At 41.7% G+C, this 24,340-nt stretch overlaps 2 protein-coding genes across 7 annotated transcripts in view; one reads left to right on the top strand and one right to left on the bottom strand.

The window, feature by feature from the left end:
- The first annotated feature begins 5,024 nt into the window (after window positions 1-5,024).
- Window positions 5,025-21,283, top strand: GJA10 (gap junction protein alpha 10). Its single transcript, XM_037844649.1, is given in 9 exon segments — window positions 5,025-5,469; window positions 5,472-5,979; window positions 5,981-6,078; window positions 6,081-6,269; window positions 6,272-6,459; window positions 19,471-19,677; window positions 19,764-19,917; window positions 21,091-21,151; window positions 21,256-21,283. Coding segments are annotated over 9 exon segments (1,878 nt in total).
- Window positions 17,698-24,340, bottom strand: part of BACH2 (BTB domain and CNC homolog 2) — a 365,581-nt gene continuing 358,938 nt past the window's right edge. For all 6 annotated transcript variants that reach the window (XM_037842861.1, XM_037842860.1, XM_037842857.1 and 3 more), the window contains one exon: window positions 17,698-21,814. In XM_037842861.1, the coding sequence (XP_037698789.1) occupies window positions 21,338-21,814 (477 nt within the window). In that variant the 3' untranslated portion in view covers window positions 17,698-21,337. The remainder of the gene's footprint in view (window positions 21,815-24,340) is intronic.

The following is a 24,340-nucleotide window of genomic DNA, read 5'->3' as shown; positions in this document are numbered from 1 at the left end:
ATAAGTTAATTGTACTAAGTTTTCTCACCTTAGGGTTTTTATATAAAATAGAAGCTATAGAGTTTTTTTAAAGTGCTAAAGGAAATCTTTAATAAGAATAATGGCCATAACATTTAAAGAAACAATTATGGGAAATGACATAAACTTTTTAAGAGAGGATAGAACTTAGTAAATTATTGCTTTTAAATTTTAAAAATTGAATTATTTTATTTGCAAGTAATGTATAGACTATAATCTTAAATTTCTGAATATTAAACAATTCACATGTATAGAATAAAATATAGAAGTCTCATTAACACCTCCTGAATTCCCAGAGGTATCCACTACTTTTCCAATTTTATTTTAAAATATTTATACATATGTATGCATATACAGGTATAAATTTACATAAATGTACATATTGGATAAAAATCAGTCATGCTTTCTTAGAATAATCTTTTTCCTTTTTTCTTTTTCTTTTTTGCTTGCCTTTCCCTTCTCCCTCCAAACTCTCCCTCTGCCCTCACCACATTTCTCAGACCTCAGGTTAACCTGTATTAACTTCCTGGTGTGTATCTCTGTTTTTCCCTCCAAGCACATACATATTCCTCTCATGCACATATGTATACATATATATGTACATTTATATGGTTTTATTTTACTCAGTGATTTTTAGGATGCTACATTTTTGAAAGAAAGAAAGGAAAACAAGGAAATACATATGCATCTACTTAAAAAAAACAAACCCAGGAAGGATAAATCAGAACCTAATACTGAGAGTTTTTATTTATTTATTCACAGAAAAATTTAGCCTATATATGTATATATTTATATATATATGCAATTTTATTGAGATATATTCACATACCATACAGTTCATCTGAAGTATAAAATCAATGACTAACAGTATCATCACATAGTTGTGCATTCATCATTATGATCAATTTTAGAACATTTTCATTACTCCAGGAAAAAGAAATAAAAATAGAAAAGAAAATCCAAAACATCCATACCACTTATCCCCCACCCATTATTGACCCCTAGTATTGGTATGTTACATTTGTTACTGTTGATGAACAAATAGTAAGATATTACTGTTAACTATAGTCCATAGTTTGCAATAGATACATTTTCCCCATATACCCCTCTGTTATTAACTCCTTGTGATAGTATTGTACATTTATTCTAGTTCATGAAATAACTTTATTATTTTTGTACAATCACAGTCATCGTCCACCACAAGATTCATTGTGCTATAGGTTCCCATGTAGCCAGTTTATATTTGTTGTGATATCCATATATTTGGATGGTAAATGTTTTATGTTGCCATTCCAATTTTTTAATTAAACTTTTTATTTTGAGGCAATTGAGATTCACATGCAATTGTAAAAAAATAATACAGAGAGAACCTGTGTATACTTTACCTAGTTTGCCTCTTCATTTTTATGCTGGTCCAGCTCTGCTGACACCCCCACCTCCTTTTCTCTGTATTTGCTCTTCTGAAAATCATGATAGACTAGGTATGGTTCTTTTTTCAGTTGATTCTTTTCAGCCCTTGATAGGATCATTCAGCATTAGGCCTTGAGCCTTTCTTTGGCTTTCGGAAATTGTCTCCTATTATTTTTTTCTATTATTTCTTTGATCATTTTCTCTTATCAATTTTATTTGTTTTGTTTTGGAAACTCTTATATAAATGTTGGAACTTCTCGATCTACCTCTGTTTTTACTTTTTTCCTCTTGTCTCCTATCTCTTTAGTCTTTTGGTTTGGGTTCTGGGAAAAATCTTAAACTCAGTTTTCTAGTTCACTAAATTCATTGTTTTTGTTTTGTTTTGTTTTTGTTTTTTTAGCCTATGTTTGCTATGTCATTTAGTTTATCAGCTGAATTTTAAATTTTGACTATCATATCTTAATTTCCAAATCTCTAGTTCTTTATTTTTCATGGATACAACATTCTTTATAATTTCACTAAAGACATAATTAGTGTTGTGGTTAAAGTTGTTATCTAATACCCCTTTACTCAACCCAAGTTGGGACCAATGAGAGACAAAAGTTTAGGCAGATGAAGATAAAAATATCAGCTTTCTTACTGAGCAGAAGATGTAACTTAGATGTGTGGCAACAATAGGGTTCCTGTTACTGAACTCTGAAGTTAGACTGACTTCTCAGTCATAGGTAGTGCGGGGCCACAGAAGGGTGCCTCACATTAGGGCCTGCTGTGGTGTGCCAGTTTGTATATATTATGTCCCCCAGAAAAAGCTATGTTCTTGAGGCAACCTTGTAGGGGCAGACATATTGGTGGGGATTAAGTTGGAACGTTTGGATTGGGTTGTTTCTGGAGATGTGCCCCACCCAACTGTGGGTGATGACTCTGAATGGATAATTTCCATGGAGGTGTTGCCCCACCCATTCAGGGTGGGTCTTGATCAGTGGAGCCATATAAATGGGCTGACAAACAGAAGGAGCTCAGTGCAGCTGAGAGTGACATTTTGAAGAGGAGCTATAGCCAAGAGGGACACTTTGAAGAAAGCACAGGAGCTGCAGATGACAATTTGAAGACAGGCGTTGAAAGCAGACTCTTTCTCCAGAGAAGCTAAGAGAGGACAAATACCCCAAGTGCAACTAAGAGTGATATTTTTGAGGAACGGCAGCCTAGAGAGGAACGTCCTGGGAGAAAGCCATTTTGAAACCAGAACTTTGGAGCAGACTCCAGCCACATGTCTTTCCAGCTAACAGAGGTTTTCCGGACACCATTGGCCATCTTCCAGTGAAGGTACTCTATTGCTGATGTGTTACCTTGGACACTTTATGGCCTTAAGACTGTAACTGTGTAACCAAATAAACCCCCTTTTATAAAAGCCAATCTATCTCTGGTGTTTTGCATTCTGGCAGCATTAGCAAACTAGAACATGTGGTAAGACTTGCATTATGAGGAAGTAGAGCAGAAGGAAACATGTTATATTATGCACTAGAAATGTTATATTAGAAGGAACTTCTGCCATTTGGAAGAAAACATCAAGAATATGGAAAAAATATTCCCATCTCCTCAACAATTAGTAAGGGATAATACACTCATTTTAAAGTATTCTTCAGTTGGCTCTATAACTATCTACACACTAGTGTTTCTGTCTGTTCAATTTGATGCCTTTTATGAAGATTTTTTTCAAAGATTGGTGATTCTCAATTGCCTGCTTACCTATGTATTTGGTTTCTCCATTGTTTGATACTTGACTGTTGTGCATTGTTGGTCTTTATCAACTATTGCTTCCTTTTGGTAGCTCCATGCTGCTTTGGTTTCAGTGACACTACCCTCATGGTTTTTCTTCTTTCCTTCTCTGGCCATTTCTCATGTTTACTTGTAGGCTTTTTTCCTCTGCTATTTCTCAAGGTTCTGTCACTGGCTCACTTTTTCTTATTGTCCCTGTGTGATCCTATCTAGCTAGTTGGTAATTTTTCATGAATGTTTATTGTCAGTTGGTATCATTTATTTTTTGTTCTCTAGACCCAAATACCTTCAGGTCACTTCCAGTTTTGTTATTCAGTTTCGTCAGGTCAAATCTGTCATTCCTGCCCCCCCCCCCCCCCCCAGTTATGATTTCTGGCCTTGACGTGCTTTACATAAAATACTTTTTTCCATATGGAATTTATTTTTGTGTTTGGAGATAAGTAAGTGAAATATAAGGACTCCATTTTTTTCTGGTGTTTTTTGATTACTATTCATTTGCTGCCCTTTTCATCCTTTGTCCATTGTATAGGTTAGTGTAAGTCCTTAGTGACTAAGTACTGTGAGGGCTGGGATCAGGTATATCTTGTTCACTGTTGAATTCCTGGCATCTAGGACAATGCCTGAGTCACAGTAAGCTTTTAGTAAATATTATTGATTGAATGTAGTATGGAAGGGGAAATTGTTTCATTGTCTGTTTTAATATTTTCTTGTTTTTCCTCCATATCTTCTGTATCTGGACCTATCTTAGAAGTCTTTAAACTAGCAAGTATTTTATTCTCATTGAACCTTGAAAAACCTTCTTTTTCAGGGTAAACCAAGTAACTGTTAATATCACTTATAACTTAATTCTTTCCCAGATCTCAAGCTTGTTAGAGAAGCTGTGTGTGTTTACTTTTCTCCTGTTAGCAAAGCTTCCATGAAAACACCAATCCTGATGTGGCTTTGTGGATGTAATCATATGTATTGTTTCTGTTTCTGCTTCATCTTTACTGCTACTGTGATCTGAGATGGTTCCTGAGGGTTTATTTAACTTATTTCTGTTTTCTTTATTTGTAGTTTTAGTCTTGCAGAGGGAGCCACAGGTAACATTTAATGAGGATCTACATTGATTTTCCTATTGATGATTATTCCACTGATTGGGTCAAGTGTTTGAAAATGAAAAGACAATTCAATCCACTATAATTTATTGATGGTTTCTATTTGCAAAGACAAAATGCTAAAGAAAGAATCTCTACCTGTAAGGGGTGAGTGTGCCTTTCTGGGAGGGGCACATAAGACACAACCCATCACAAAATCAATTTTAGGCACAGTGCCAAATGAGTGGTATAAGTAGTAGTGTTGTGGAAATTCAGGAAAGGAAAGATCACTGTGACCTGCAATGGTTAAAGAAAACTTCCTGGAAGAGTTGAGACTTGCTTAAGACCATGAAGGATGTATGATGTTTAGTAAAATGGGGCATCTTAGATGGGTAGAAAAATGAGCAAAACTGTGGGGTGGAAATGCATTGTGCAAATATGGGGCCAACAAGTATATTAGAAAGACAAGCATGGCACTTTTGTATAGGAGAGCAGCAGAAGAGCGTAGGAAGGAAATTGAGTCAGATTGTGGAGAGTCTTGTGTTTCTTTGAAAACTGATGTTCCTTGGAAACATCCTATTTCATCAACCACAGTCCACAAATATGAGGGCTGGAAAGTCCTTCACAGTTTCACTGACATGAAAAAGAACCTACCATATTTATTGGTCTGTGTCTTTATACATTATATCCATGGGTGCTATTAACCTCCATGTTTTCTGTGCACTTCAGAATTAGTTTCTAACCATGGGAGATCGGAACTTCTTGGGTGTCATCCTGGAGGATGTTCATTCCCACTCAACTATAGTGGGGAAAATCTGGCTGACCATCCTCTTCATCTTCCAAATGCTGGTACTTGGTGTGCCTGCTGAGGATGTCTGGGATGATGAAGAGTTAGCATCTGCCTGCAATACTCAACAACTTGGCTGCAACAATATCTGTTATGATGATGCTTTCCCTAACTCTTTGATCAGGTTCTGGTTTTTACAGATCATCTTTGTATCTTCTCCATCTCTAGCATATATGGGGCATTCACTTTATAGGCTCAGGGCCTTTGAGAAGGAGAGGCAGAAGAAAAAGTCACACCTTCGAGGCCAGATGGAGAATCCAGGGCTTGACTTGGAGGAGCAACAAAGGATAGGTAGGGAATTGAGGAGGTTAGAGGAGCAGAAGAGGATCCATAAAGTCCCCCTGAAGGAAGTCTGCTGTGTACTTATATTTTATACATCTTGACCAGATCTGTGCTTGAAGTAGGGTTCATGATAGGCCAATATATTCACTATGGTTTTCAAATTCACCCCCTTTACAAATGCACCCAAATTCCTTGCCCCAATGAAGTGGATTGCTTTGTATCCAGGCTTACAGAGAAGACCATTTTTATGCTTTTTATGCGTAGCATTGCAGCCATCTCCTTGTTCCTCAATGTACTGGAAATATTTCATCTGGGTATTGGGAAAATCATGAGGGCACTTTATAAGAAATCAAGCAATGAGGACATTGAGGGTGAAAGGGACCCTCCATGCCATTTGAAGAAATATTCAGTGGCTCAGGAGTGTTTGGTTTGCTCTTCCTAGCCTGATAGAATCTCTCCACTTCAAGCTAACAACCAGCATCAAATAATCCAAGTCAATGTGCCAAAATCTAAACCCACCTGGCATATCCCACAGGGAAGAAAGTTGAAGTTGATCCTTGCTGTGGCAAAAAGACTGGATTCAGAAGGATCAGCACAGCGGACAGCTCCACGACCACATCCCTTGTCCCCAAGAAGGCAGTGTCAGGATTCAGAACCTTGGACAGCACCCAGACATCCCTCCTTTCGCCCGCAAAATACCATCATCCAGTCCTGGCTCGGTAGCACAATGGCCCCTAGACACTGTCCATCCTATGCAGTAGGAACCTGGGAGCAACCCCTGGACCTAAAACCCCCAGTTGTGCCTCTCACAGATCTGCACGGTCACAGCAGGGGCAGTGATGGCAGCATGAGAGAGAGTGGGTCTGGACAAACAGATCTTATACGGGCAGTTGCAAGGCCAGCTTTCTGTCCAGATTGTTGTCTGAAAAGGGACAGCAGCACAGTGACTCAGGAAGCTCCAGTTCTTGGAATACCTCCTGCTTGAACTTTCCACACCAGGAAAACAGCCCCTCACCTCTGTCTTCAGCCACTGGCCAAAGAACATTAATGGTAAGTGAAGACAGACAATGCTACTAATCACAGATCTGTCACCAAAAGAGGTATTCCACTCAGGCCACATCTTGCCTTACCTTTCCTCCTGCCTGGTATGTATATGTGTGTAGAGACTGGAGAGAGAAGGGAGAGGATGAGGGAGACAGATTAATTTATGCAAAATTCAATGAATTCATTTAACCCATAAAATAAACTTATTGAAACTTTATACCAGTCACTCTTATAAATGCTGAGTATATAAATAGATAAAACACAGTCTCTGCCATTAAAGGGCTCAGAATCTAGGTGAGAAAGTTAAACAGGAAAACATCTAAACATGATCAAATGTAAGATGCCGTATTAGTGGGAATGGGTGAGAAAAGGATGGAGTGGTCAGTTCTGTATGGATGGATCAGAAAAAGCTTATATTTGAAGTTACTTTTGAACTGAGTATTGAAAGATGTGCAAGTTTCTGCAGACCTGGTAGGACCAGGGTACCTGAAAGACAGTAGAGGGACAGTACAGTCAAATGCTGAGAGGCATGACACCTCACAGCTGCTTGGAGAACAGCGTGTGCTGGAGCATAGGACAATAGGAGGCTGTGGAGAGAGGGAAGGCTGGAGGAGGGGGCATGATGACATTGTGGGGAGGTAATGGACAACGCGTAGAGGATGTGAAGCAGAGGAGTGTCTGGATCAGAGTTGCACTTTAGAAAGCTCTTTCTGTCACAGTGTAAAAAATGGATCACAGGACGGAACTTTGAATTGCCTTCATCACACTAAGGAAGGAGGGTGTACATCATTTAAAATTTAAAAATCATATACAAATATTTGGTGATATATTTTGCAAAGAAGAATCAATATTGTATTTATTTCTATTTTTCTTTGAAAATCCACTGTGCAATAAGCATTCCCCAACCATTGTCAAACGTAATGAACATTTACTTTCATTATGATTCTTTTCAATTCTGGAACAAAGGATAGCACTGGCTTTACCCGTTGTCTTAACAGTCAGCTTTTTTCCATTGAAAAGGAAACTCCCCCAAATTGGTGGAGAGCATTCCAATTGAGCTTACTTGGTTGAATTTCACACATTTGCTTCTTCCTTTGTTTTTTTCTTTGCAATAACAATAATCGAATCCCCCTACCCTAGTTTCACATCTCCTACTGGTTTAGAGATACTATTGTAATTGACTAAAGCCATACCTTTAGTAGGAATCAGTCTACCTGGGTTTTTCCTAAAATATTCTCTGAAACCATTTCTTGTCAGTGACCAGCAAGCTACCCAGGAAAATATGCTTAGGATTGATGTATGGGTGCTTGGACTCCTGTGCCACACTAGAGAAGAGTTCTCAACCCTGGATACACATTAGAGTCAGCTAGGAGCTTTAAAAATCTGCATGCCCAGGTCACATGCAATTAAAAAGCTGAGTCTCTGGGGGTGGGATGTAGGCAGTGGTGTATTTTAAACTCCTATGTGATTGTAATGTGCATCCAGGGTTGAGAATCACTGTTTTAGAATAATTTTCCAGTGACCACAGCTTTTTATCTGCATCTGTGAAGTCAGTAAGATAATTTTCATCATTTCCCCCTTTTTATACCTCCTTTTATGTACAGGGAGCCCTTGCATTGCCAGAGAATCGAGGTAGAAACAAGAGAATAGAGAGCAGAAGAAAAGGGCTAACGGTCTTGGAATATGCTCTGGAATGGACCTTCCTTAAGAGCTGGTACCATTAGCTGTGAATTGCCTTCATCACACAGGACTCTAATGTGTATCCAGGGTTGAGAACCCTTCTCTAGTGTGGCACAGGAGTCCAAGCACCCATACATTTATCCTAAGCTTATTTTCCTGGGTAGCTTGCTGGTCACTGACAAGAAATGGTTTGAGAGAATGTTTTAGCCCCTTAAGTGGAAGGTGCACAAGGGGCAGTGGAAAGATTGTGGGCTTTGAGGACAGATAAACCTGGATTTGAATTGCAACTCAGTCAGTTTCTAGGTTTGTCACCTTGGAAGAGTCACTCATCATGTCTAGGCTTCAGTCTTCTCATCTGTAAGATCATAATTAAAATACTGACCTTGCAGTTTTGTGGGGATTTGAGGTAATGTATGTCCAGTGACTGGCAACATGTAATAGGCACTGAACATATTGTAAATAGGCAATATTACTACTAAGTGTAGCCCATCATGGCCACGTTGTTGGAAACTGACATCCAGGGGATAGCTGTTGTTGTGGGCTATAGGTTTCCTCTCCTACCAATCTTGCTACCAAGTGGAATGTTACAACAAAGGCAAGTCTTAGAACAAAGCTGGGCAAATATTTACTTGCAGGCAGGCAAAAAAAAAAAAAAAAAATCAAAACAAACCAAAAAACCCAATCATATAATTTGTCCTGCGTCCTGTCCCAGTTCTTTCTAGCTAGTATCTTGCATGACAAGTTCACTGCAAGAAGAATTGTAATACTCTGATGGCAGAATCCGCAGCCTTAGGTCAGGAGTTTGGGGCTGACAGTACTTTAGTCCAGTCTGTCAACCATGCCCGGTGAAGGACCAGTCTTTAATTTCCATCTATTGTCCACAGAAGGGCAGTAGCACCTGTTCCGTCTTCATAGCCAACTACATATTTTGAATATTTCTTCCTTTACTAATTCCCTACTTCTCTTGTATAGATTTAAACAGAAATGTTTGAAATGCTTAGTAACCGCTTCTGATGCATTGGTTACTGATTAAGTTACTTCTGGTGCTTATTATCTCTCTTTAGGTGTTGATTAGAGTGAACTTGCTTCAATGAAAGTGTTTAAAGGTAAAGTATCATACAGATAATGTAGCACACATTATTTTTATATTTTTATCACAAAATAAGTGATGAAAAGGTTTCAATTTCTTTTATTAATTTCATATAAAATATCTGTAGTTACAAAAGTCCAACTTTCCAAATTTAATAATTTCTATTGTTGGTAGTCACATGAACTAACAAATATATGCCCCAGTGTTTAGTTATATTTGTAATGTAGTGGTAAACCAAACCGGGGAACTTTCATGGATGATCATCATACTTACGAATAAAAATAACAAATCTTGAGTTACTATGAATAAGACACTATTAGTTTCCTAGGGCAATCCTAACAAAATACGATAAACTGGGTGGCTTCAGACAGCAGAAATGTATTCTCTTACAGTTCTGGAGGCTGGATGTCTGATATCAAGGTGCCAGCAGGGCCGTGCTCCCTCTGAAGGGTCTGGGAAAGAATCCTTCCCAGCCTCTTCCAGCTTCTGGTTGTCCCAGATGTTCTTTGACTTGTGGCAGCAGAACTCCAGTCTCTGCTTTGGTCTTCCCACAGCCTTCTTCTCTCTGTGTGTTTTTGTGTCCCCTCCTCTTCTTCTAAGGACATCAGTCATAGGATTTAGGGTCCACCATAAATCCAGGGTGATTTCATGTCACCATCCCCAACTGATTACATCTGCCAAGACTTTTCAAATAAGGTCACATTCTGAGGTTCTGAATAGATATGAATTTTGGGGGACACTATTAAATCCACTACAGGTACTGTGTAAGTTTTACATTTATTCTAAATAGATGTACCATTATTACTGTAGTTCAAAAGTCTTAAATTTGTGAGAAAAATTCTTAATGTAGACTATTAAATGTCTCAAATAATAATTCATCTAAGTTACATTTGCTAACTTTTTATTCTCAGAAAGGTACGCCAACCAACAAAATTTCTACTCAAACGTTGTTAAAGGGAAAGCAATGACTAACCACTATGGTGATCTAAATGAATGTGCTGAGTTTTATTTTATAGGTACAGGAATGCACACTAGTGAAGAAATTCACTGAACAGTTAGTTCACTGATGGGGAAAAGTTAAGGATTTTTAACATGTTAGCAAAACAAGATTCATGGCGGCTGTGCTAATTAAGGCCAGAAGCTTCATTTTGGATAGGGCAGGATGAGATCCTAAGTTGCCCCTACACAGCTGGTTTTTAATCAAGTCCTGTTATCAGGAAACAGTTTTCAGTTAGGTCACTGAGGGGTCACTAAAAATCCTTAGTCAATTTTCATCATTGGCTGGTAGGTAACTCAAAGTTGATGGTCATTTCTCAGTTTGGGCTGAAACTCACTCATGATCTGAAGATAAAAACACAACATTTTGAAGACTTTGTCCCAGTATGCAGCTAATATCCTTCTCTGTACACTCCAGAACACATTTCTTTGATTACTACTAAGATTGTTCATATGTTTATTGTTCATCTGTATTTTAATTATGAATTGTTTTTGCCTGTTTTTCTTTTGGGATATTTGTCTTCTGATTTCTAGGAGCTCTTATACAGTATTATATTAGCCCCTTCGCCATACATATATAGAAAGATTTCCTCCCAGTCTGCTTGTCTCTTAACCTTGTTTATGGTATCTTTAAATCTTTAATGTTATATTAAATCTGAAAGCCGTTGTGACTTCTAGTTTCTTTGTGTCATTTGGGAAGATCTTTTTCACCTCAGCATTATTAAGAATGCGAGAGTGCAATGTTGTAATTTATTGGAACTTTGGGCTGAGAAGTTTTACACAGAAGAGGAGGAAGGACCAGCCGAGAGCTTGGTCATGTTCTGGACGCTGCTCCAGGCTTCCTGCCAGATGGTTAGATTATTCCCATTTTATTGATCGGAAAATAGGCGACTTGTCCAAAGTCACACAATTAGGATGTGGTGAAGCACAGTCCTTGGGAAGTAGCAGCAGGTAAATTAATATTTATTGAATAAATGAATGAGTGAGTTGGAGTTTGAGTCCATCATGACTGACTTAATCTAGCCTCCTTCCTCTGTATCCCATTGCTGCTCCCTGCTCTTCCTGCACAGGGCAGCCTGAGGTCAGTATATGTTTAGGACCAGGCACAGATAATTGCAAAATGGAATATTCTAGATTTACATCATTTTTTCCCTTCCACATTTTACAAAGCCAAAAATCTGGCTGATTGTAGAGGGGACAAAGAGGGAGCTTAAGGAAAGTTTGGCCTTTTAGCTTTAGACCTGGATTTCAAACAAAACAAGTACAACAAGAACAGAAGGTGATGGCAGGTGGGACTCAATCTTTTACACTAACTCAGTAAGACAACGGAGCCTCTTACATGGAAGTTCATCTCTAGGGGCAACATAGGGCAAATGATCCTCTGCAACAGGTTTTGTTAGGATCCCTGGCATTGTATTTGTAACATGTGTGGGGTCCCAGATGGGCAGGGCTGATTTTTATAAGTGTTTTAAATCTATTTTTTTTTTTCATTTTGGTTTCCTACCTCTTTCAGAGTACGCTTCTGGAATTTTCATCTATCATGAAAAAATAATGCCTGGGCCCAGAAAAAATGGATCCAGGAGCAGCCTAACATCTGGGAGAAAAGTTGGGTCCCAAACTGAAACTGCAGGTAGAATTGTGGGGGACGGTACCTGCCACAGAGGTACCCGCCAGGCGATGGGCTGTGTACAGGGTGCTCCCAGCTGGGCTCCCCTTCAAAGGAGACCCTCCTCTCCTGTGGGCTGGGGTCAGCCTCTCACTGCCCTTCTTGGCCACATGCTTGAAGCAGGACTGATGCTCAGGCAGGGAAGAACCGTGTACCATCAGAGAAAACCTAGGGAGAAGAGTGGCTGCTGCCTGAGGGGATGGGTGGGGGCATCTCTACCCTTCCCTAGCCCCAGCAGCCTGGCAGGACATTTTGCTGTGAAAGTACCCAGCTTTGCGACTGTGGGTGGTAGCACCTGGATCCTTGAACCCGGGGCCTGTGCCCATGGGCAGAGCAGGTTGGGGAGCTTTGCCATCAGCCTGGGCTCAAATGTGCTTCCTGTTTTTAAAGGAGATGTTTATAAGATGTTTTCCATTCTCTTTCTCCCATCAGTTCCTTTCATGAGGATGAACCCAGCTGGATTTTTAATTCATAAATGCCATGACATAAAATATTGATCAAAACACTGGGAAACACTCACTACCTGGTTTTAACTTATCCCTCCACTGGGATCATTCCTCGTCATTGGTGAAGATCTGGTTGTGAGCTAAAAGGTGCCCCATGGGATCTTATTCCTGACTTTCCCAGGAGTGAATGAAGCTGGCACCCCTTCCACCCACCCTGTTCTTCCCCATGGTCCTGAGCCATCCAGGAGGGGCATCTAAAAAGCTCTTAAGACTTCTTTCAGGGCAGAGAGATATGTAAGGCAGTGCGATGTGAGGCTGGTTAGGTCTGGGGTCTGAGAGCAGAAGGCGGGCTTAATCCCTATGAGAGGAGTCATTTACCTCCTCCACCCTGTATCCCACAGCCACACTGTCCCCCAGTCCTTGCCACACACTTTGTAATAAAGGCTTCAAGTTATAGGAGAATCAGATTGGTCTAAATGCACATGGCACACAAAGCCTTCATGCTCTGGCCCTGCCTATTTATCTGGCCTTGTCTCCTACCTCACACCACCTACGCCCTGCAGCTCCCTCTCTCCTCCCTGCCATTGTCCTCACAGCAGTGGGTTGCAGGACAACCTCTACTTGCCCCATGGCAGCCTTTGGGGACTCATTATTTCTTATGGATGCACTTCCAGCATCTCCTCCTCAGCCAACCCTCTGCCCATCATGCCTTTCTTTGTGTTGGCCTTGCAATTGTAGTAATGGGTGCCATTTTAAGAGGTATATTATATTCCAGGTGCTTAAGACACGCTCTCTGTTCTTTGAATAACTGTATAAACTTTCTAGTGCTCATCCCCACTTTACAACTCAGACAGCACTGCTCGCAGAAATTAAGTAACCAGCCCAAGATCACACAGCTAAAGTGCCCACCATGGAGATGGAATTTAAACCCAGATCTAAGACCCATGCTCCTACCAGGAAGGCCCTCCTCTCTCATCCATAAAAGTCAACATGTGCAATGATTTATTTTTACATCTGTCTGCCCTACTAGCCTGTGAAAGCTTTAAGGATAAAGACTACACATTTTTAATCTTGGATGTTCAGCATAGAGTAGAGTGTTGGTTGAATGAATATTTGTTTATGTATAGCTGTCAAAGACATTTCTCATCGCTTCCAGTTCTCTAGTTTTTATTCCTTATTCACTGACATTCTGTCATGTCTTGTCAATAGGTTTACCCTAAAACACTCTTTCAGAAGCCTGTATGGAAGTTTATATATATATTTAAATTTTATTCATCCAGAAAAGTCTCTACAGAGATGTCAACTGCAAAGGACAGAGGTTAAAAAAAAAAAAAAGTGTTCAGAGGACCCAGTGTAAAAATGTAATACTTCCACAGCTGGTGTCTGTGTCTATGAAGATTTTCTTCCATTTCATTGGGATGAGGGTCACTGCCTCAGGGATGCACTGGTTTTCAAGAGAGAAGAGTAAAAATGTCATGGAGAACCAGCAATGCCTCTTTCTGGTTGACTAAGCAGGCCTGTGGAGGTGAGTGTCAGAATCTGCAGGAGGCGAGGGTGGGTGTGGGGACAGACCTGACATGCTCTTGAGTGAAATGAAAGACACTTGCATAACGGGATGATGTGTGGCTTTCTCCAACTCCCTGGGCATTGATTCTTTGACACCAGGAAGTAGGTGTTCATTTCCACCAGCAAGGCCAAGGTGCTCAGTGGGGAGAAATGGAAGCCCATCCCTCTGGGCACCTTCACATGCTGGTGTTAAGCATCCAGTATACTCTCACTACTGTATCCTGATTGGGGGCGTGGGGGCGATATGGTGGATTAGAGAAGAGTGGAATATTTTAGACCAACTTGAAAAAAGACCACGTATATATTTCCATATATATGCAACAAAACTGCTGGCAGGGCCTGGTGTAGAGGGAGCCAGTTCTACCCCAGAATAGGTAAGAATCATTCATAACAAGCACATTTGGGGTGGGGAAGAAAATGGCTGCTGTCAAAGTGGGGCTGGGCTGCATTTGAAAGCTTCCCTTCTACAGGATGCTCGTTGGGTCATTCCATTCATTCCTGCCATAAGAGCAGATTTCAGCATTGAAAGTCCAATGGCCATCGATTCCAAGTGGTCAGCCACCAAATTAATTCCAAAGAAATGGAAAAAAATCTTCATAGACACAGACACCAGCAGTCACTGGAAGTATTACATTTTTACACTGGGTCCTCTGAACACTTTTTTTTTTTAACCTCTGTCCTTTGCAGTTGACATCTCTGTAGAGACTTTTCTGGATGAATAAAATTTAAATATATATATAAATTAATAAAAAATAATGAGTCCCTACAGAAAGTTTGGGGACCGTGGCCTGCCTGTTTTTCCCATAATTGGTTAAATAACTTCATATCTTGAGGAAAAGGGATGCACTTTACAGTAATGTTTCCAGAACAGTGCACTTCTGCTAAGTGCATTCAGTGCTCTCCGGAAGCCTTCCTTGACTCCACAGGGTGTCCATGGAGACTCACCCAATGGAGAGGAATTCTGCAGCGTTTAACTTCAGTTTGCCCACCTGGTGGACGGGGTGCAGTCGGATCCATGGGCTGCTTCTACAGGGATCTTGGCCTTGCAGGATGGTAGCAGGACCCCGTCCAGGGGACACTGTCCGAAGGACATTGTGCACATTCTTCATGGCTATGCTGACAGCTCAGGCCGGGCTGCTCTGCTGTCATCCCTGGCTTCAAGTGGCCTCTCTCCCCTCAGAGCATGGGTCTGGTGTTAATCACGGTCAGGTAGCCTGCCTACTGCTCAATTTCTCATTTTTCCTTCCTGACAAAATCCAAGACTCAAATTATTGAATAAATTTTTTCAGGTTTAACCGTATTTTTCCCTTGACTCTTCTCCATACGACTCATGGTGTCTTTGTGTTGGCTTAATCCCCACCCCACCCCCAACTATTTACTTTCATTTAGTTTTTTTTTTTAAATTAAACTTTTATTCTGAAGTAACTGTAGCGCCACATGGAATTGTAAAAAACGATACCCTTCACACTTTCAACCCGATGATAACATCTTGCATCTTACAACTGGGAAATTGGGTTTAATGCCTTTTATTGACTCTTATAGGTACTAGGGATTTTTAAAATTCAGAGTTCAGGAATCACATCAGCATTATTAAATTTTTAAGATTTCTATTCAGATTAATCAGGTAGCAGGTAGGGGTTGAAACTAGAGGAAAAGAAATAGCTTCTTGGGGAGAAAAGATTTCCTGAGGCTTCCAGCTCTGTAGTCTGCAACCCGGGGATCAGAAGCAGACAAAATCCATTTACAATGCATAATGATATGTCTTTATTTCATCAACATAAATGGTGTCTAGACAAAATTCAGTTAACACTAGCAATTCAATTGAGTGAAAACGTTTTTTTTGCACAATAGTATATTTACAATGAGTAAATGAAGTTTCAACTCATTAGTTCATAGCAATACTTTTTTTTCTTCCAAAAAGGTAAAAATTCTTAGTTACAGAGAATAAGCATCAACAGCCATTTCATTTTTTACAATAAAAACCACAAGAAAAACCACCATCACTTAGGAAAAAAAATAAGGACAAGCCTAAGAACTAGTACAATAAAGTGATGCATTGAATTCAGTTACATTAATCGCATAGAATCTGTGTAAAAAGTATGTAGAAAAACACCTGATGTAACCTGTTACAGTCGTTGACCAGTTATGAGAGGTACAGAGGGTTATACAGGTAGATATGTGTGAAAACTGTCCGTATTGTTCGACCTGGGGAGGAAGAGAAGAAGGGCTGCAGCCCCTTGCATACACTGAGAAGACCCTGTTTTGAATATGGCCTCTGGAGTTTGTAAGGCATTTATTAGAGGTGCACTTGCATCAGACTGGTTCTGGAACAAATTCTCATGGGCTCTCCTGGTCTCGAAAGCAAAAGTGGTATTTGCCTCGAATGGCTCACTGTGTCAAACAAGCACCAGAAGCTCCTGAATGCATTTGAAATCTTCCTGATCACTCGCGCCCCCCAGCATTCACCAGTGCAAAATGCATTCTGTTAGGACTCAAGTGAAGGCCACTGACCTACCTCCAGACATGTTTTGGTAGAAGACTAAAAATCAATCTGTAGGGAAAACCCTCTTTGTCCCAGTCCCTTCACCCTTTCCTGATACACAGGTCCGATTATCCCCAAGGGAGCATTTGGCACTGACTGTGAGTCTACCTGAAACGAATGGTCTTGGTGCACTTCTGCTTCTAAGAAGGGCCACTATTTTATCTGAGGTCAATAAACTGGAATGAAAACAAAAGAGTTGTTTTTCCATTGCTTGATAGTGAAATGCATACACCATGCCACAACATTAAATCAAAGTTACGAACATTGGCCGCTGCAACAGAGTGGGTATTCTTCACAAAATGGCAGCATCATTTTCATATTACAATTACAATGCACTGATATTCATTTGATATAAATACTATCTACCAAGGTGGAGTGTAGGAAAATGCTATACACTTACTTTTCTTTGCAAGTAATGTTTTTGCACCATTAGTTCAATAATTAATCCTCAATCTGCCACAATAGGTCTCTTCTCTGTATAAATACTATTTGCACACACTATGTGTGTACACATATATTCTATTCTACAGCATCAATCTTGGATGCTTGGGTCAGGAGAGGGCTTGGGCAGTATTATAAACACACACCTGAACACAAAGTGTCTCCATGCACAGAGACTCCCCGTATGGAGACCATCCCCACAACAGGCAATTGCATCGGGCACTGACTTGCCAGAAATTGAACCTACAACAAAATCCTCAATTTGAGGATGAAACACAAACAATTTGAGGATGATACAATAAACAGCTTTATTTAAAAAAGAGAGATATCATTCCTTAGTCTATTTACAGTGGTTTGAGGACAAAACTTCCTTCTTGCTCTCTTCCAGATCTAAGATTCCTCCTGAACTGTCTCAAGAGTGGAACAATTTGAAGTCATTTATTAAACAGCTCCTAGTTTACATGGGGTGTTATCTATAGAACTAGGTAGCCAAACAGGTATTTGGAAAAGTTTTGCAGGCGTCTATTGGTTTTGAGAGGGTTATGCCGCTCCATAGGGGATAGAGCAGCTTCTAGAGACAGGTCTTTGCAGTTTTAAGGCTTGTAATTATCAAACCTCTGTTTGCTTGCTTCTTCTTTTTCTTTTAAATGGCAATCCTAACGTATTAAAAGAGAAAGTGTAGGTTTAGGCCTCTTGACAGTAGCAATGAACTTTGCATTATGCAAGCTTAACTTTTGGCCAGTCCTCAAATGCAAACTTGATAGCTGGTCCCCACTCTCCTTTTCAAGAAGCTGCAGTTGTCATACTAACCACTAGCTTTTTTTTTTTTTTTTTTTTTTTTTTACTTCCTTGGAAAAGCCACACAAGGATTACATCCAAAATTACAGTCCATCTTAAAAGCAGCATACCTTTAAAGATAGTAATAAATTACTGATACAACACACAAAATAACGTTTCACACTGCAGCATCAACTCTGACGCCTGAGTCATTGTTTGTTAGGAACCCAGAAGAGAAGTAGTAGGATGGCCTAAGTAGCTTTGTTGGCTTTTTTTTTTTTTTTTTTTTGCCTTCTTTTTCTTTTTCCAAACGTTTTGTTCCAGAATCAGTATGCTATGAAGTTTGATTTTATTCAAGGCACCCCAGATAACGCAGAGAAACAAACACATATAGCAAAGCACTCACCTGCCCAAAGCCTGACACTACCTGAATGAAGTGAGGTTGTCTGGAAACACAGGTAGAACAAAGGCAGATCCAAGGGGAGGACTAAATTCAGATGGGATGTTAACTATCATGGAGCCACCTCCACTGTCCCCACCCCAACAACCCATTCATATCCCAGTTGTTTGGAGACCCAACTAGGCTGTCACAGGCCTAGAAGAAGCCCATGGCTGTGTCTCCATCCTATGCCAACACCTGGCTGTTAACTTGCTTTTCCTTTTTTATAAAAGACGTGGAGTTGAGAAAGGGATTGCAGGGAAAGGAGATGGGCTGGGTTTTAAAATTCCACTTGGGGCAATTTGGATACTGGTCCCCAGTTAGTCCTCCCTTTGAATCAACCAAGAAATAAGCACAAGGTTCAGAGCAGTTAAAGACAACAGACATGTCATATAAGCAATTGCACAAAGCCAGTCACTGTTCACGGTGGATAACTCGAAAGCCAGTTTGTAGAGCAGTGTTTCTGACCAGTTTGCGTGGCAGGGGTTTGGCTGGGGAAGAGGAAGAAAAGTGAGGCAGCGGTTGGTGGGAGGAGGGTGTGGTCCGAGGAGAGAGAAATAAAGAGGCCCCTCCCCACTCGGAAATCACTGCAGCACGAGGTTGGTGCGTATCAAACAAGAGAAACCAGAAGATATGGGCGGAATGTGGTCAAGACTACCAGTTGCACATGAGTTGTCACCAGGGTATATCACGCCAAGAAGTGGTTTGGACCTGGTTACAATATGAGCAGAAAACATTCCTTTTTTAAAAGAAAAGGAGAGGTCACTTAAAAAAGGCAACAAGATGGTTAAAAAAAAATACTGTCGCTGACTTCTCCACCATAACACACGCCTATGAGTATCATGTGATTCACATTGAGTTTTAAATCCTAGCTGTCACCAGTTTTCCACAAAGGCAAACCTTATGATGAAGCACAGAACTGTTTCTACTAGGCCAAGAAATTTCAACAACCGTCATAAAAACGGTAACTTGTGACAGAGTTTACCAAAATTTGTCTCAGACAGCACACACACACACATACACACGTGAGAAAAAACAAAAACCCAGAGGCAGGTTTTAAAAGTGGAACTATTTTAAAGAGAAAAGCCTTTTTTTTTTTTTTAAATCCTACCGCATGAAACAACAAATTTCTGGCATTCATACATATTTAAACATTTAGTGCTAATATTTTGTACAGAAAAAAGTTAATAATACTAAAACATATGTTACTATGATTTCACTTTTCGCCTACATCATACACTAATTTCCTCTTTACATGCAGCTTTAATATTGTCCAAACAATGGCACAAATAAAGAAACGAAGTCAACCATCTGTTCCCCGCTACCCACCACCCCATCCCCACATCAAACCGTTCAGGACTCTTGCCCAACCAGGCTGGAGGGGCTCACGGGCTGCTCTGCGAGACACGGAGCACTGGGGGGACGCAGGAGCTGATCCCCCCAACATATGTCCCTGTGGAATCACGGGCATACCTTCCTGTAAACATGGGCTGGGCCGGCACGCCCCAGCACCAAGGGAAGCTGCTCTCTGTGGGTTGCAAGCCAACCAGTTTTGCAGCAAGAGAAGAAAATGATCAACAGGTGAGGGTAGGGTGTGTGTGTATGTGTGTGTGTGGGGGGGGGGGTGGGATGGATAAGGAGGGCTTTTGGTGGTATCTTGTCGAAAGCCCCAGAAAGAAATCTGCCTTCTGACAACAGACCAGCGCAAGAACCCCAGAGTTCACCTCAAAGCATTTGGAGAAGGAAGGGAGAAAGAAATGCTTTTGCCTGTGTCAGGGACAGATGTCAGGATCGCATCTGCCCTGCTGTCTCCTACTCTGGGTGAGTTGCATGGACCTGTGGATCACCACTGAAAGGCAGGGCCTCAGTGAGATCTCCTGGGAGGCTGATCCTGAGCAGGGAAGCTGGGTGACTGATCAGCCAAGTCCTTCAAAGGAGAAGATCCTACTGCACAACCCTTCCAAGAGCAAGGGGTGGCCTGACGAAGTACTGAAATGAACGGGACTGACTCCCTGGGTGAGAAACCAGTACTAACTTGATTTCTAGGAGCCAATGCCTGCTGAGTTCTGGTATACAATGGATTCCTGCTGTTTTGATGCACTTTCGAGTGAGACGTCCAAACTCTCTCCCCACTTAGGAATCTGAACGTGTAGCATCAACACTGAACTCTGTCTGCATTTAAACTTGGCTTAGGGAAAGGTGGGGAGGAGGTGAAATATAAAAATATTCAAGCAGGTTATGTCTAAACATCCTAAGATGGATTTGTTATTTGGCAAGATTGTTTTTCCTACATAATTATCACCTGAGTGCTTTTTAATTAGCTAAAATGTTTCACTTTTTAAACTAAAAACAAAGAATATACAGTATACTTGAGTTATACTGAAGTTACAACTTCATTTAAGAAAATAGGTTTGACCCAAAACTCAGTGCAAGTGGCAAAGTTGACCATTACTGTACAGTATCTGCAAGAAAACAAGAACAAAACCCACAATGCTCAAATTGACACTTTTTGGCAGTTCCCAAACCAAACCAACCCAAAAAAAGCTCCGAAAAGACCCTCAAAAAAAAAAAAAAAAAAAAAAGCTTCCAACATTGCATTTTGTCCATAAATAAATTCAAATTGAACTGTGAAGCAAGAAAAATGACCATGTTAACAGTTACCAAACTAGTTCTAGCATCAAAGACAAAAGAGGAATGTTGGAACCTGTTTATAAATGAGAAATGAAGTTTCCAGTTTTAGCATGAAAAAATTGAGGCATGCAGGACTTTTGCATATGGAGATATATATATATATTATATATATTATATATAATATGTACAGTCTAGCTATAAAACTTTGATGTGTATAGAAGCTGTCTTCAATGAAAAAAATTGAACATTCAGAAGAAATTCCTGAGATAGGGTTTGTGACATGGGCCACTGAGAAAAAAAATCCGTGGTTGGGTCCTAGAGGTGTTATCGTCTATCCCTGTTAAGATTGAAATTAACCCACAGACAGACAGTGTCGCCACCGCTGTCTTTCCTTGCCTGAGCAAGGGGTAGCACCATTGCGAAGGTAACGATATACCATCCTGCTTGAAGAGAGGAGGGAGTATTTAGGAACGGTATTGCTGCTAAGACCGCTGTAGTGTGCACCAAATTCGTTCTTGGTTCTTCCAGACAACAGATGAACAGTGCCACGGGCTGACTGAAGAATACCCAGCGGGAGAGGTGTGAGAATGGGGGTGGCAGGTCCGAGTCACTAGGTGTAATCTTTCCTGGGCTGTTCGTCAGTTGTACATTTATCTGTCATTTCCTGGCAGAAGTCCACGGTCACCGTTTGGCTCCTGGGTTCAAGAGGAGGTCCTCTCTCTGAGAAGGCTCCTGGGTCAGGACCCTCCAGCCTCCTCCCGGAGGTGCAGTTCTCTGAGGTGTTGCTGGGCAGCCAGGGGGGTCCGGGAGGGGCCTGCTCCAAGCAGCAGGGCACACTTTCACCCACCGCACATTGGGAGGCTGCAAGGTTCTGTTCAACCCCCAAAGGTGCAGGGTTAATACTGGAGGCTGTGGGGAGATCCATGGGTCTGAGGACAGGGCAATATCGATGCAGGGCCTGGATCTGCTCGGGGCTCTGGATGTCTCGACAGACTTCCTGGGAGAGGCAGGAGAAGTTGTCCAATAGTTCCCCCATGCATGCTTTCAGTTGATTCCTCTCTGACAACAGTTTCTCTTTTTCACATACCTGGGCAATGCAGAGAAAAGACAAGGCTTGACTAAGCCTGAATAAGAGGATATAAGACCTCATTTCTGGGGGTTTTGCTTCCTACTCTATAATGTAACCCATGAATGACTAGGTCAGGATCTAGAAATTTAAAAAATAAACATCCAGGAAGTCTGGACACATACCTCTGTTGAGTCTCCCAGCTAAAAGCCCATCCAGATGTGCTGCTCATCCCAACATGCCCTGGTCAAGTGAAAAATCATCACCAACCAGAAACCTGCAGGGAGTCAATGTTCTGGTTTCTTGGAATTTGGGGTTTGCAGAGAATCAGTTGGAAAACTGTCAGTTCCCAACCTTGCAGCTGGAAATCTCCCTCAAAAGTACCAGGTTGCCATCTTTGAAAGTCAAACAGTAATTGGCTATCGGTAATTTCATGTGGTTTGCCCAAACACCAGCAGGCTCTCTTGCCATTTTAGCAGAGCTGATGGGATACAGCGCACCCTCTTTAGGACCTGTGGGGAGCAGAGTGCCCACGCTACCCGGACAAGGGAACTGGCAGACGGAAGTGCAGAGGCTGAGCCTGCACACACTAACCTGAGGCTCCAGAATTTTCCACTCAGACAAAACCCCACATGTACTCTTTCTGTACTAAAATTCACCACTCCATCAGAGAGATGAACTTAGCCACCAGAGGGGAGACTAATTCAGGCTCTACCATAAATATCTGGAAGAGGCGAGGAGATGGAGATTCCACGAGGCTCACCCAGTGAAATGGACAGAGTGACTGGACACCTCAGCAGCGTGAGGTGAGTGCTTCTGCATGGGCAGGTGGGCGGGGTGAGGAGAGGACGGGGAAGAAAATGAAGAGGAGGGAGAGGCGCACGCGTAGGGACAGGCAGAAAGAACCAGTCCCCGCCATGGGAGCGGCACGTGCCGGGAAGCGAATGCAATCTGGCAGGCAGCGTGGGCATGTGTGTCGGAGAGAGATTTACACGGGGAAAGGGCACCTGCTAAAATATTTATAAATTTATCAAGAAAACATGTTTTAAAAATGAAAAATAAACAGATGTACAAGTGCAACTTGAGAGAAATACATTATGCGAGTTTGCAAGAGCGGAGTAGAGCGCTGGAGGCAGAGCCTGAGTTGGAAGTGGGCGCACTGGGCGGGCGGTGAGGGCGGGGCTGGGCGGGTAAGACACAACATATTCTGGGAGCAACCCTGGAGCGGGGAGTCCTACAGGTGGCCAGGCCAGCTGAACTTCGCTGTCGCCTGGCAAACTGCAGAGCAACCCGGAAGGGAACACTCCTCGGGCACCAGGAGGGGAATCCCAGTCTCCACACTGCCCTATCACCTTGGCCGAGGCCCCACGCCCACCTCTCCTACTCACCTGGGCAGCTTTCTAGGGGGAAGGAAATGAGAGGCCACGTGTGATACTACTGTTTTGGCTCTTTGCAGGAAAGGCAGTATAAAGCAAGGCATTGGCTAAAAGCATGACGCTCTAAGTCACAGGTGTGCACTGCTGAGCATGTGAAAGATCACTGAGCACTAAAACCCAGCGTGTTATTTAAGGGGTTGCCAAAAACGTGTGTGGAGAAAGCAGAGAAGGCCTCTTGGTTTTTCAGCTGAGCAAAAGGCACCAAATATCTGCCTGGGGTGTGGCGGAGACTTTTATTATTTGTTCCAAATTACAAAATGACACAAAGCAGAATGCTAATTACAGAAGTCAGACATTTCTCAAATATGGGTGATTATTCTACTAGGGGAAGAGTAGCCTGGTGGGGCAACTACTATGAGCTCTCGGGCAGGCCGGGCATTGTCTCCTCATGCCCAGCAGGCTTTTGGAAGACCCACCCCCACTGGCAGGAACGTCTTGCTTTCTTATGTGGGTCAGGTTAAATTTTTTTTGTTGTTGGAACAACATCCAAAGAAAATTTTGAGAGAAAATAGCAACTCATAATCCTATCACTGGAACAATCACAATTTCCAGCAAATTTTAGGGCAATAGACAATGGGCCCAGCACTGGGGGTTCAGAAATGATCAAGAAGCTGTCCTTGCCTTTGAGGAGCTCAGTCTAAGGGCAGGGATAGGGCGGGGAGACAAATACATAAATAGATAATTCAAGATGAATGTCATAAGCACTGATGAGAGCTCAGATGAAGGTTCCCAGGCCAGGTACTCGGTGGAACGGGTGGGGGTGGGTGGAGGGAAGGCAGGTGTCCTGGGAGCTGACACTTGAGCTGACAGAGAACACAGGAGATATTTCGGGAAGGAAAAAGTTGAGGAACATCTAAGGCAGAGGTGAACAACACAGGTGCGAGCACAGAGGGATGAAACAGTAGAAGTGGGGGAACTGCAGAGAGCTTGATTTTATTCAGAGTAAAGTCCTAGGAAAGGTGTAGACAGTGATGCTGGAGGGTAGTCACAGACTGAACCGAGGAAGGCAAGGGGTGTCAGGCTAAAGGGCCTGGGCTTTATTATGTAGGTGATGGGAGCCACTGAACATGGGCAGATTTTCCTTGATTGGTGAGTATTAAAATTTTGGGGG

This window comes from Choloepus didactylus, chromosome 7 (assembly GCF_015220235.1).
Source record: "Choloepus didactylus isolate mChoDid1 chromosome 7, mChoDid1.pri, whole genome shotgun sequence".
Taxonomy (NCBI): Eukaryota; Metazoa; Chordata; class Mammalia; order Pilosa; family Megalonychidae; genus Choloepus; species Choloepus didactylus.
This window is presented reverse-complemented; position numbering and strand designations above follow the sequence as displayed.